The sequence below is a fragment of the Notamacropus eugenii genome, chromosome 7 (assembly GCF_028372415.1).
Source record: "Notamacropus eugenii isolate mMacEug1 chromosome 7, mMacEug1.pri_v2, whole genome shotgun sequence".
Classification (NCBI taxonomy): domain Eukaryota; kingdom Metazoa; phylum Chordata; class Mammalia; order Diprotodontia; family Macropodidae; genus Notamacropus; species Notamacropus eugenii.
The window spans coordinates 25,812,170-25,827,165 of record NC_092878.1 but is presented as its reverse complement, the minus strand read 5'-3'; the positions used below and the strand labels follow the sequence as shown (position 1 = coordinate 25,827,165).

The 14,996-nt window shown below is 37.4% G+C and overlaps 1 protein-coding gene across 3 annotated transcripts in view; it reads right to left on the bottom strand.

Annotated features, from left to right (window-relative positions):
- EIF2AK4 (eukaryotic translation initiation factor 2 alpha kinase 4) overlaps positions 1–14,996 on the bottom strand; it is a 106,913-nt gene that overhangs the window by 39,259 nt on the left and 52,658 nt on the right. For 2 of the 3 annotated variants that reach the window (XM_072622553.1, XM_072622555.1), the window contains 6 exons: positions 12,507–12,919; positions 11,451–11,520; positions 7,337–7,423; positions 3,636–3,758; positions 1,741–1,845; positions 128–185 (listed from right to left, as the gene is read on the bottom strand). In XM_072622553.1, coding sequence (XP_072478654.1) covers positions 128–185; positions 1,741–1,845; positions 3,636–3,758; positions 7,337–7,423; positions 11,451–11,520; positions 12,507–12,919 — 856 coding nt within the window. The remainder of the gene's footprint in view (positions 1–127; positions 186–1,740; positions 1,846–3,635; positions 3,759–7,336; positions 7,424–11,450; positions 11,521–12,506; positions 12,920–14,996) is intronic. The other variant, XM_072622554.1, reaches the window with a different exon arrangement.

Here is a 14,996-nt window from a genome sequence, read left to right as displayed (position 1 = left end):
TTTTAACACCTTAAGCTCTCTTTTCTAATGATGTACTGAAGGACAATTAGCAGTGCAAAGGAAATGGCATTTGGTGTAAAAAAAAAAAATCAGTGATGAAAACATGTACAGGCTTTTCCTTGTTTACCTGAGGGGTAAGATTTAACTAGGTGATCAGGTCCCCGATCTTCTTGTTTGGTATCCGCCTAAAATACAAGGAACCCAAGTATTAGGGTGTCATGGCATTTGTCACTGATGACTGCCTTTTGCATATTTTATAGCTTGCAGAAATTCCAGGAGGGTCACTGTGAGCATGGGCTGTCATTGGTGTTGCCTTTCTAATTTCATTGTGTCATTTTCCAGTTCACATTGACACGTCCTCAAAACAGAGTATGTAAAGTGGTGATATTCTTGAAAAAACCAAAACATTCTAATGGCAAATGGCTACCCCCTTCCCTGAAGTGCTCTCTCTACCTTCCTCATTTCCTCCTCTTCTGCTGATCTCTTTTCTACCATCTTCACATAAAAGTTGACCTCAACTGTTTACTAAGCCTCGGTTTCCTTTTCTTGCCCCTAAATAGGGAGTTAAAGGAAAGGAAACAGAATGGACTGGATGAGTGACACCCCACCTATGAGCCACAGAAGCTTGAGGAGTAAGAGGAGAGAAGTAATATAGAATGACTGTAACGGGTCCACAAATCTGTACATACAATGTCATTTTGTCTTCACTTGGCTGCAACAAAACACAAAGCATGATTCAGCATAAAAAGGAAGCAAAACTCACCTTCTGTTGATAACATATATAAATATAAATAAATATGATATAAATGCTACTGCGATGAATAAAATAAAATCTCCTTCAGAAGCATTAATGAACTCATTAGCTTTTTGTCATGTGTATTCTTAATCAGATACTAAGAGTATAGATACTATCACATGTGTCTACATGTGGAAATTCTACCAATTTTTTTTTTAATGTTCAAAGGGGACAGATTTGCTGGGAACCCCTAGAATAGATGTTCTTAATCCTTCCAATTTTAAAATCCTCCACTTCCTATAACTGAACTTTTTTGTAAATGTGGTTATTGATATGTCCAGTCTGGTTAAAGCAGAGTACACTTGCATAAATTCATGGATGGAAGTTATGGTATTATATATTAAAACTACGCTCTTTACTGCTCACTATCTGCATACATTACTAATGTACATGGTGGCAGCTTGGAGATACAGCACTAAAATTTCTGAGGGAGCCAGAAACATATGCTAAAGAAGACAATAGCAGATATAACTTATTGCAATGTTCCAGTCTTGGTGGTGAAGCCCACTGTTCTGAGCCCCAGCCATCTTCCGAGACCAGCCCCATGCCCTGAAGATAAAAAGAACTGATGAGATCTTGGCTCAGGTGTTTCAAGTGCCTTGGCTTAGCTCTAGCTATATTGAAGCTTTCTCACTGAATAAAAACCTCAGACCAAAATATTAAACTAAGGGAAATTAAAATACTTTGTATTCATGATTGAAATAGGTACAAAGAAATCATTTACTTTTAACTAAAATACATTTACCAATAAATGCAAGTATTTACTAATTCATGATTAGAATGCAGAAAACAAACGTAAACTGAAGATTCCAGCCCTGAGCCAGGAGAATCACATTAACTTAACCTCATTTTAAAAGTATCTTTCATTGTGATTAAATCCTAAAGCTTCAGGAATGAGATTTGGTCTCTTTTCATTATGGTCTCCACTTAATTAAAATACTCACTGCAAAGGCTGGGTGGTCTGTGGCCAAGCCAAAATCACCGATTTTGACGTGATCATCAGAATCCAAAAAAATGTTGACAGGCTTCAAATCTCTGTGAATCATTCCCTGTTAAAAGAAAGATAAGAATGATATCCTGACTTAGAGATGATCATCACAAAAAGGGCTAATTAATTTTAGGGAAAGAACCACAAGCTGCTCTTCATTTATTCCCTCCTTCATGGAGTAAAGGCTTACTGAATATCTATCACGTAGGAACTGGGTGGGGAGGGGCTCCAGGAGGAATACAAAGTTTAAGCAATTCACTAACTCAGTCCTCAGGGAAATTACCGTGGAGTAGGACGAGATACCACAAACACACGGTACACTGATTACTTCATTTTGGGGCCTGTTGTCTTCTAACTGCTCTCCCTACTCTGATTTACCCTGAATAACTCTCAGATTACTCTTCCTAAAACACCTTTCTATTAACTTTTGGTTTAAGTCCAAATTCCTCATCTCGGTATTTGAGACCCGGCACAGTGAGCACCATCCTTCCCAACCTCATGTAACATGTCCTGCCCTCTTTGTGCACGATGCTCATTCTTTCCTCGGTGCCTCGATTCACACCGTTCTTCCCTAATGAAGAGGGCACTCCCTCTTTTCTTTACATTTCCAAATCCTTCTAATTTTTCAAAGTCTACCTCAAGTTCTACCTGGCTCCAAAGGACATTTCCCAAATAACTCCAATTAACACTGGACTTTTCTTCTGGACTGTCAGATTATACTTACTGTTGCCATAAGTGTATAAGGTACAGAAGTCCTGTTTCTACCCTGTCTTTCACCTAAAAGAATGAGCTCCCTGACGGCAAGGATTTTGTAATATTATTCATTTTCTATCCCCACAATCTTAGGCTATTTTTTCAACAGAGTTGAAAGGGAGAAACTGCACAGGAACACAATTTTAGGATCACTAATCATTATTTCATAGTAATATAGTTAGAATTCTCAGTGGAAATGCTTTTTAATAAAATCTGAACCCCAAAGATTGTGTTTTTATGAAATCATTTATGAAGCAGTCAGGTATGTGTGCAAAGGCCGTCTAATAATATTGTATTTAAACATGGCAAAATAAAACATTTTAAGAATAATGAGAAATTAAGCTGAAGAAAAAGTCTAATATGTCTATATCTTCTCCCTGCTTTCTTCATGAAGTTGTCCCAGTTGTTTGTTATACAACAGTCAAGTTATTTTCCCTGTACTTAGTCCAGAAAAATGTTATGGCAAAGAGGATCACTTCAATGCTAGGAGATAACTATGTTCCAGGGCTTTATTTGTCCTAAACAAGTTGGTTTTTAAAAGCAGGCAGTTCAATCTGAAGCTAGGTTCATGTTTTTGTCCTTTATAGCGGATTCAAAATTTCTGGCTTTTAAAATGACCAGCTCTCAGTGAGAAATAATAGTTTAAATAAACTGCTTTCATCTTTGGCCTTCTTTTGTCCACACAAAAGATGACATAATTAGTTCTTAAAAGTATTTCAAGGCCATCACCAATTCAGTGAAAATATCATAATTTAGAGGAAACACTTCATTTTTACCTCTCTCTCAATTTTTTACTCCCTTTTAAAATAAATCCTACACTAGATCACTTTTATACCACATATATCCCAAGATACAGTCTAGTCTTCAAGATTCTTTCTGCTTATCAATCTTTGTACCCCATTCCATCTCCATTAACAAACAAATCTGCCATTAAAACACTTCCTTGTATTTTCTTCTCACATGTACTTTTTCTTTCATAACTGAGACAATTTTATTAAATCACATATTTTTGTACATCACATACAATCATACAATCATGTGAGCACTTTAATTCTGAGACACGCCATGGGACAAATCAGTGCAGTGAAGCTCACTAACCTTTTCATGGATGTAGGCTAAACCATCCAGAATTTCTCTGAAGAGTCTCCACAGCCTGACGGAATCTTGACACAACCCCTGGTCAATGGTGTCCCGTAAAGTACTCTTTTCACAGTACTCCATCTTTGGATAAGGATAAACCAGTGAGAAGTTCAACACTGACCTGCTGACTTGAAATGTTACTTAATGCTGTGCTTTAATTTTACACCTTTATCATTAAGTTGAGGCAGCTGTTATTACATAGTAAGGTAGACCACATGCTATTTATGGCATGTATCACCACCACCAACACCCTCTCCTCTTTTTAAAAGTCCCCAACGTAAGTGAAAAATGGCAAGAAATAGGAGTTTTATGTAGTTGTTTTGAAAGGTGTTTTCAACTAATTTATTAGAACTAATATAATGATGCCATCACATTTTCCATAATTTATGCATTAAATGAATCAAGAATGATCTTCTAGAACAAATGCTAACATTTAAAAACATTAATGGTCCTTACTTGGTTCAGAATCACATGTACTGGTCTCTAACTTGACACCATAATTATATTAAAGTAGCAAAATACAGCGTAATAGCATTGAATTTTATGGTCAGTATGGTGAAGAGACTTATTTATACAACTGGCTAATATTCTTCAAATGAGACATTCTCCCACTGAAGGAAAACAATTAGGAAGCGATCGAAAGCCTATGAGCCGGGACTGCGGTGATCTAGTGTGATGCCCATCACGGAAGTCATTCCCTGCTAAGAAACTAAGGGTTGGCTAAAGTGATAGTTTAATAATTTAGCAAGAATTCAACTTATTGAGAGGTCAGGTCACTGGTTGGGGAGAATGCCCAGAAAAGGCAAAAGAAATAAAACTATTGAAGGGTATTTTCTCGGAGAAAAGACACTTCCTCCCTTCCTTTCTGATGGAGAGGAACAATGCTTGCCATCAGGCAAAGACACAGAAATCGAGGATTCTGTGTCCCAGCCCACCCAATGGGCTCGGGCCATGGAAGAGCTCAAGAGGAATTTTGAAAATCAAGTTAGAGAGGTGGAGGAAAGACTGGGAAGGGAAATAAGAGGGATGAGGGAGAAGCATGAAAAGCTGATCAGCTCCCTGCTAAAGGAGAACCAAAAAAATCTTGAAGAAATTGGCACCTTGAGAACTAGCCTAACTCAGTTGGCAAGGGAGGTGCAAGGGGCCAATGAGGAGAAGAATGCTTTCAAAAGCAGAATTAACCAAATGGAAAAGGAGATTCAAAAGCTCACTGAAGAAAATAGATCTTTCAAAACTGGAATGGTACAGATGGACGCTAAGGACTTTATGAGAAAGACAGATATCTCAGAACATACCGCGCAGATTCGAAAAATGGAAGATAATGTGAAATATCTTATTGGAAAAACAACTGACCTGGAAAATAGAATCAGGAGAGACAATGTAAAAATTCTGGGACTACCTGAAAACCATGATCAAAAGAAGAGCCTAGACATCATCTTCCATGAAATTATCAAGGAAAACTGCCCTGAGATTCTAGAACCAGAAGGCAAAATAAATATTCAAGGAATCCGCAGAACACCGCATGAAAGAGATCCAAAAAGAGAAACTCCTAGGAACATTGTGGCCAAATTCCAGAATTCCCAGGTGAAAGAGAAAATATTGCAAGCAGCTAGAAAGAAACAATTCAAGTATTGTGGAAATACAATCAGGATAGCACAAGATCTGGCACCCTCTACATTGAGGGATAGAAGGGAATGGAATAGGATATTCCAGAAGTCAAAGGAACTAGGACTGAAGCCAAGAATCACCTACCCAGCAAAACTGAGTATAATACTTCAGGAGAAAAAATTGTCTTTCAATGAAATAGAGGACTTTCAAATTTTCCTGATGAAAAGACCAGAGCTGGAAAGAAAATTTGACTTTCCAACACAAGAATGAAGAGAACCATGAAAAGGTGAACAGCAAAGAGAAGTCATAAGGGACTTACTAAAGTTGAATTGTTTACATTCCTACATGGAAAGACAATATTTGTAACTCTTGAAACATTTCAGTATCTGGGTACTGGGTGGGAGTACACACACACACACATGCACACACGCACACATACATAGAGACAGAGTGCATAGAGTGAATTGAAGAGGATGGGGTCATATCTTAAAAAAAAAAATGAAATCAAGCAGTGAGAGAGAAATATTGGGAGGAGAAAGGGAGAAGTTATATGGGGCAAATTATCTCTCATAAAAGAGGCAAGCAAAAGACTTATTAGTGGAGGGATAAAGAGGGGAGGCAAGAGAAAAACATGAGGTCTACTCTCATCACATTCCACTAAAGGAAAGAATATAATGCACACTCATTTTGATAGGAAAACCTATCTCATAATACAGGAGAGTGGGGGACAGGGGCACAAGCAGGGTGGGGGGGAGGATAGAGGGGAGGGCATGGGGAGGAGAATGCATTACGAGGTCGACACTCATGGGGAGGGAAAGGACCATAAGAAAATAGAAGTAATGGGGGACAGGATAGGATGGAGGGAAATATAGTTAGTCCTATACAACACAACTAGTATGGAAATCATTTGCAAAACTAAACAGATATGGCCTATATTGAATTGCCTGTCTTCCAAGGGGAAGGGGTGGAGAGGGAGGGAGCTAAAGAAGTTGGAACTCAAAGTGTTAGGACCAAATGTAATGTTCTTACCACTGGGTAACAAGAAATACAGATTAAGGGGTCAAGAAAGCTATCTGGCCCTACAGGACAAAAGAGAAGAGGGAGACAAGGGCAGGGAGGGAGGATAGAGGAGAGAGCAGATAGGTCACAGGGGCAATTAGAAAGCTTGGGTCTGGGGGGGGGAGGGGATAAAAGGGGAGAAAATTTGTAACCCAAAATGTTGTGAAAATAAATGTTAAAAGTTAAATAAATAAAAAAAAGAATTCAACTTATTCTCACAAAAGCAGTAACAAATGCCAAGTACTTATGTTGACTCAACAGGTCTTTCCAATGAAGTATAATGATAATCTATCCCACAGATCTTCCACCTGAAAAAAAGATTCATGCTAACCAAGATTCCCTCCTACGCTGTAACAGCAGGTCTGGCTTCTTTTTACACTTATGGCTGACTCTAGCCATGTCTGACAAATGCACCATGATTTGGACCCAACAAGACTCTCCTCATGTGGCCAGTCTGAAGCTTTGTATCTATCCTTTATATTTTCACACCAGGCTGATCTGTCTGTGGCTACCATTTCTTAGAAAAGCTACACTGTTTAAATCATATCTTCTGCCCTTCTGCCTCCCCACATTCTTGAAAATACTTCACTTCAATCTGTTTCATGATGGTTGCAAATGGCCAGGCCATGACTGTAGCATAAAGGATCATGTCAGTGTTGGCAGAATGAATGTGTTCATTTATGTAATTAGTGATCTGATCTTGTTATTTAATCAAGGGTGATGCCCATGATACTACATTAGTACTGGAAATATGAAAAGAACCTGAAGAAAGACGACAGAAATTTATAGAAAGGCATGGAGAAGAATCACAGCATGAGAAGGCATGGAGGACTTGCAATCCACACTAGGGGAGAACACCCCCAAAATAACGGGATTATGTCACATATACTATTAGGTCTCATTCTTTCATCCTCTTTTTCTAACCTTTCAAAGAAATGCCCATTCTACTCATGGAAGCTACTGTATTATCAAAGAGAACCCCGCATGATCACCTGGATGTACAGGTAATGGACTGCCTGGGTCATCAGGGATTGTTCACTTTCCTGGTGATCACTTTTTTCATTGCATTCTTCATCCTGCTTCATGAAGAAAGAAAACAGAACATGAGGAATTAATTGCTACTAAACCAGAATATCATTGCCAAGTGTTTACGAAACCCCCTTTCCTATTTACCAGACACACCTGTATATGCAGAGCACGATGTTAAGTGCTAGGTATCCAAAGAGAGAAAGAAATAAAAGTCCTAACCTCAAGAAAGCTCACATTCTATTGATGTGTGGAAGGAAAAAGGAGGCTGAGAGAAGACAGCAGGTACACATAAAGGGAACTATGAAATACATACAAAATGACTATAAGATGGTTTGTATTAAGACAGTGTGGAACGTATTCCAGGTATGAGGATAGGAGCTGTAGAGTCAAGTATGGAGGAAGAGTTTGGTTGGCCTATAGAGTGTGTAGGGGAGTAAAAGGTAAAAAGAAGGGAGACTGGGGTCAGATTTCAAAGGGTTTTAAATATCAAATCAAGGAGGCTATTTACATTTGATTCTAGAGGTAACAGGGAGTTGCTAAGATTTCGATCACCACCAAAATATCTTCTCACAACCAAAGAGTAAAGTTGATAGAGAATATCAGTTAAAAAAAAATTCTTATAAAGTACCAGAGTGCTAATTAGAATAAAATTTGTTTAGATCTCCCTAGATCTAATATAGTAAAATATGAATGCGAACAGATTTTGAAGCACTACTCTCTAGACTGAGCAGCTTAGTGGACATGTGAGCAACTTTGCTGTACTATGTCATAGCACTGTTTTTCTATTGGGCTGTTTAGTTGGACCTAAAAAGCAAATGAGATATGTTCCTTTTTTTGCTATCAAAATTTTTTCATGACTAATATCTTAACAGCATAATTTAAAAACTTCTTTCCTTCTATAGTAGCCTTGTTCTTTGGTTTGTTTTTTTAAAGTGAGGAGAAACTATCAATTGCTAAAAACTAACAACCCTTATGGTTCTTTCTGATTTACATTTGGATCTTGGGAAGAACCTAACTTACTTTGTTTGAGTTTAATTTTTCAAAGATAATAGGCCAAATCTAGAAACAATAGTTAACCCCATCCAATTCAATAAACATTTATTAAGTGTCTGCTGTATACAAGACACTGTTAGGCGGTGCTGACACAGGAGAAGCTTCATGTGAATTATCTTATTTATGGATTGACAGGACACGAATTTCACCATAGGAGCTTCTCTCTGCCACGTGGCATGGTTTTGAGGTGGCTCCCCTAGCCATCAAGTGCAGCATATTCAGGTAATGAAAAATTTTAATATGATCTGAGTAAAAACAGAATTGTAAATATGTTGTCTAAACCACTGGTGTCAAACTCAAACAGAAACATATCCTTGCAGGGTACACAGTGACTTAGAATACCACAAATTAATATTATCTATATTATAATATATTGTTATTTGTTACATATATTTCTGAATTACAATTTTATCTGGATGGAGGAGGTGGTACTCAGAAGTTTTTAAGTTTGATAATTCTGGTCTAAACTATCACTTCACAGAGTAAGAGAATTTTACAGATTGAAGGGCCCTCAAAGGCTGATGCGCCCCTGAAAATCACCTGCCTCACAATGTATTTGAAAAGTAGTTATTCAGTCTTTTCTTGAGACCTTTAATAAAGGAGGGCCCACCACCTCTTTAAGGATCTGGGATTTCACTGGTATAGGGAATCAGAGATAAGCACATTTCCTCTACCAGTGTAGGCTAACATTCTCCTCTGCAACTGATAGTCTTATGTGTTTGTCCTTCGTTGCCAAAGAAGACCATGCCATCAGAGAAATAATGACATGACTTGCACTTGACTTTGTTTTGAGTGAGGGAGGGCTGTGCAGGTCACGAGCCTCACTTTTCCTTCAGAGTCATCTGAATCCAGTGACCAGATATCATCAGGAAGACTGGAGATGACCTAGGATGAGGCAATTGGGGTTAAGTGACTTGGCCAAGGTCACACAGCTAGTGAGTGTCAAGTGTCTGAGGTGAGATTTGAACTCAGGTCCTGACTCCTGCACTGGTGCTCTATCCACTGCATCACCTAACTGCCCCCTAACTGATAGTCTTAGAGGGATGCTGAAAGCACTGAGATGTTCAGGGATTTTGCCCAAGGTCACAGAGCTAGCATGTGTCAGAGGTGGGGCCCATACCCACGTCTTACAAGCTTGTGGTTAACTCTCTAGCCATATTGCCACATTGAAATTTAAAGCATCCTAAAATAAGATGTAGATAATTTCTGCATTCTATCTGGATTATTTAGAGCAATATTCTTTTCTTAGCACAGAGAGTCAAGTTTATAAATATGACAGGTTTCGGATGGTTGTATAAGACTGGGGAAATACTAAAAAAAAACCAAACCAATTTGTACATTTCTACTTCTTTCAAATCAATTCAAACTACCTACTAGAGTGTACATATAAACATTTGTTACCTACATCCAGTATGACTTCATGGGTTATTTTCACTCCTAAATAAAAGTCATCCTATCTAACCCACATCTAAATGTTGTCTACCTCTAGAATCAGTAGAGAGGATGTAACACTACTCTGATGGGTGCCAAAATAAACTGGTAACCATTTATGAGGATAAGCAATAGGACTGGACAGGAAATTCACTGGGGTTAGAGGTCTCAGGGATGGTCTATGAAAAATGAATCAGGAATGGCTGGGGCAGGAAGAAACCAAGCAAAATGCAAGGAGTAGGCGCAGTCCATGTATACTGTGGCTTTTCTCACTCTAGTTCCACAGCTTGCATCCTTTCCCCACACCAATGTACCACAAAGTAATTATTTTTATTTTAGTCAGCAAATCATCTGAAGACCATGCAATGTCCTAATTAATTTCTCTACCCTGAAAAAAGGGAAATTTGTATATAACATAAATTTAGGATAAATTTAGGCTTACAGCACTAATTTTTTTTTCTCAGTAATTTTTTTTTATTATTTTTTAATGTTTAACAATCACTGCCATACAATTGAGATTTTATCCCCCCACACCTACCCCCCACTACCCCCCTCCCTCCCCATGACTGCATACAATTCTGTATAGGTTCTACATATACTTTCCTATTGAGTACATTTTCACTATAGTCATGCTATGTAGTTGGACTAAAATAAATGGAAGAAATCATATAACAAATCAAAACATGATACACAAAAACATACACATACACAGACACGATCTGCTACATTCTGCGAATGACTTCCATATTTCTTTCTCTGAGTGTGGAAGGCATTTTGCCTTAGAGAACCACCATTGGGATTTTTTTTTTTTAAGAAGTTCTTGCGTTATTACGAAATTCCAAGTCTACCAGAAAAAACTCTCGCACACTGTGGTCGTTGCTGTGCACAAACTTCTCCTGGTTCCGCTCCTTTCACTCAGCATCAGGTCATATAAGTCCTTCCAGGCCTCTCTGAACTTACAGCACTAATGATTGACTATAAAGGACTCCAAGGTTTGCAAACACTTTACCTCCCCTAGCTAATTTAATCTTTGGAACAGCGTTGTTGAGTAGACTCGATATTGTATGTTATGTTATATCACATCACAATCTCCCCTCTACAGAACAGAAAATGCTGGGTTAGGGAGGTTAAGTGACTTGCCCAGGGTTACAGCATCAGGGAGTGGGATTTGGGGCCAGCTTTCATCTGCCTCCATGTCCAGTGTTCTTTCCATTCTATTACTCTCTTTTAATAACCCTGGGTATTTAGTATTAATTAATTAATTTATAATTAATAAAATTATTATTTTAATTAAAGTAATAATCAATTATTAATTAATCAAGGAATGCTTTGCTTAGAAAGGTTCCTTAATTCACAAGGTGAGTTAAGTGATATCCTTAAGTCAATCAACTTAACACTATACAGTTTTATCAGGGTAGCTTATAAATCAAAGGTGTCACTTTGGTGAAACATTTTTGAAAAGATTTTTCCTGCTTTTAAGAGTAAGGTATCTGGGATTGAAGGCTGAATGAAGTGTCTACAACTGGAGTCCAGCTGTGCACTCTTTTATCAGACAATCTATCATATTCAAGCTTTTTAATCAAGCTTATTTACCTGACTGGCCCTCTTGCTGTTTTCATCTTCATTGTCAAAAATGATATCACTTTCAGAATCTGTGGCCGGTCTTTGAGAAAGAAAAAAGAAGCGAAAAGAGAGGAAAATGAAATCTCTTTAAATTTCCAAAATCAACAGGATCTGGACAATTCAAAAGGAAGGTGTTCGCTATACAGTGAAACTTATCCATAAACAGCACTCAGATATAAATTCACCTAGGTAGCACATTAAGCTAATTCTTAGGTCCCTCATGAAAATAATTTCATTCAGAAATTGTTTTAATTATTTTTCAATGGCCATTCCCTTGTAAGGGCTACAACAAAACTTAAGTAAGATAGGAAGAATTAAAAGCAGATTACACTTATTAAACTGTCAAATTACACTTTCCGATCTACGGGCTTTTGCTTATTCGTTTGCTAACTCACTTTGGAATCTTTAATAAATCTTACCTCAGGACTACAAATTATCTGGACTATTAAATAGCTAGTTTACTAGAAAGAGTATATTACATAACATACTAGATGAATAGTATGAATGCCTGATGGAATAATCTGGCAAATGAAATCAGGTGAGAAGCTTTTATACTCTGGAATTCACTTCTCCTTTCCTTACTTTTCCCCCACACTTTTATTTTTTTGGCTAAGTTTCTCTATTTTGCCTGAGCTAGAAATCCCCCATGAGGTCTGACCCAATGCTGATAATTCATCAGCCTTAACCTCTGCCAGGAGCAGGGATTACAGGTGTGCCTCATCCAGCTTTCCCATACAATCTACTATAGCCTCAAGTGTGGAAATTCTTCAAGTACAATGAAAAGTCTTAAAGCTTTAATTGGATATGGTTTAAAAGTAAGGGTCTGTTTGACAACTTTCACACGAATGTTCTAATTAAAAACTAAATCATGTTTTCAATAGCTTTGCAAACAAGAGTTTGTAAAACTGATAAATGCATGTGCCAAATCTTTTAAAAAGAGTATGAACAGGCTTGATTGGCTAAGGGATTTCCTTTCAAGTATTCTATGGTTTCCCAAATTAAATAACATTTACTGAATCAACTTACAAGAATGACTGTGAGAATACTCCATCCCGATCATCATCATCTTCATCATCATCACTTGACTCCTGATTGGCTCCAGTGAACTTGGCACTGGAAGATGTGCTCCACTCCACTGAGCTGGTCAGGATTGGAGGAGGAGCATTCGTTTCCACATCATCTGTCAACTCAAGTCCATTTTTTCCATTTGGTTGCCCCTTTTTAGGGGCTGGACTCTCTTCACTTACATCTGATGATAGGCATCCAGGAGAGGGCATCTCATGTTTTTCTATCCAGGCATTGTAGTACCTCACAATGTTCTCATGATTTAGCCGAGAAAGCAAGGTCACTTCCCCTTTAATTCGTCTAAATTGTTTGCTGGCAGGATTGATAGGGATCCGCTTCACAGCATAGCAACAACCATCAAGTTTATTCTGTACCTATTAGAATAAGAGCACCACAAGGCGACCATTCATTTTGCATGTGATGCCTGCCACATTACATGAGCACTTTAATATAGTATCACTTGAGTGGATCCACAATCCTATAATTCCAACTGGAAACCAAGTCTATGCTTAAAGTTTACATACGTAAAACTTTCAGATGAAAGTAAAATATCTTAAATTGCACTAAAATGGTCCTTGCCCTCATGGATCTTACTAACAAGGGGAAAAGGTATAACCAGAGATTGTTATATATCACATGACAAGTGCACTGGAAAAGTATGGAACAGTGCTATCTGAAGGCCAAGGAGAAAGGTCATGATTGGTGGGGCAATTAATTATATGACCACTGATTTAGAACTGGAAGGTCCCCTCTTCTAACCCCTTCTTTTTAAAGATGAGAATATTGATTCAGAGAGGTTATAGCTTGCTCAAGGACACGGAGGTAGTAAATAGCAGAGCCAGGATTGGAACTCAGGTCCTCTGCTACAAATCTAGCACTCTCTCCACTCTATCCTGCTTCCTCTCTCACTGAGAAAGGCTTCATGGATGGGATGGCATTGAGTTGAGATTTAAATGATGAGTATGAATTGAATAGCTGAGAAAGATATTATAAGCACAGGAAATGATATAAATAAAATACAGTAAGCAGGCTACCCACTACCTGAAGTCCACAGAAAGTACAATAAATTCTTTGTCTGGAGTACACAGGTTACATTATCTAAAAGTTAATTCTTAAGTTATTTGCTTATCATTTCTGAAAAACTTCTGATATTTTCCTCCCTAATTCCAGATTGAGGGTAGGTTCATTCTATTATCCAGGACAACCAGAGGCAGCTTGACTGACATTTTAACAAGAGCTTTCTAATTTTCCCTTTTTAATGCCAACCATGCTTTCTAATTTTGTAAAAAACAAACAAACAAACAAACCCCCAAAACCCCAAAAAAACACAAACCCATTTTGCAAGTAAATTTTATTCCCTTGCACTCATAAAGTTTTTTACTTTCTACTAGTGTGATGTTTGGAAGCAATGATTTTATTTTTCCCTCTAGGTTTATTATGCTTAGCTAAGTAACCTAACTTGATATTTTATGAGGCTTCTTTCAAAATACACTGTTCCTGCTATTTTTCCCTCCAGTTGTTAGATGGAAGATTTATGGACAGTAAAGTATCATAACTGAGAGCTCAACTAAGATAACACATGCACCTAAAAGAATCACAGAGATAGGTTTTTATATCCTATATAGCCAGAGTCCATGTCCTAGGCAGATCCAATGGAAAAATAATTTAACTTCAGTTAATGGGAAAATCCCAAGGGATTCCATTGTAGTATCCATTGTAGTATCCATACCACCCCAATAACATGCCCTGTGGTAGACCATTTATTGATACCATCTTTTTTATGATACACATACATATGCATATGATCTACATATATATATGCATATACATATGCATATATAAATGTATATGTCTGTACATACATACAGATATATCAAATTTATTTATAGAATACATATTTTTACTTCCTAATAAGTTCAATTAAATTGTTTCTTAATTATATAAATTAGACAATTTTCTAAGGTTAGAATATTCTAGAAAATGATAAAAGAAAATCATCCAAATAAATGGGAATGAAAAACAAAAAGGAAGACCCCAGAACAACCACATCTTAATAATATATCACTTATTTCCATCTCTGTAAGAGACGGAAAATATAAGCCATTAAAACCATCTCTGGTCATTTCACAGTTGGGCTCCATCTTTGTTCTAACCTGGGCACCCTTTTATCTACAAATCCAAAAGCAAATAATTTGAGAAAAAAACTGAATATTTTCTTTCTGAAGAAAAGTATAGTAAAATGCCCCCTGCTTAGAAGTCTTGACTAAACTTGATGGGCTGTTAGAATAATGCGTGTTTCATGTTAATGTTAGTGCATTAAACTCAAGTAGAGGAGTGAAATTCTCCTAACGTGCACATTGTCATTTCAAGTAAAAGTTCTTAATGCCAGGAAGGTGCAGATGATCACCACTTCAACTAATAGTAACAATTTTCTCACAGAAAAGACAAACC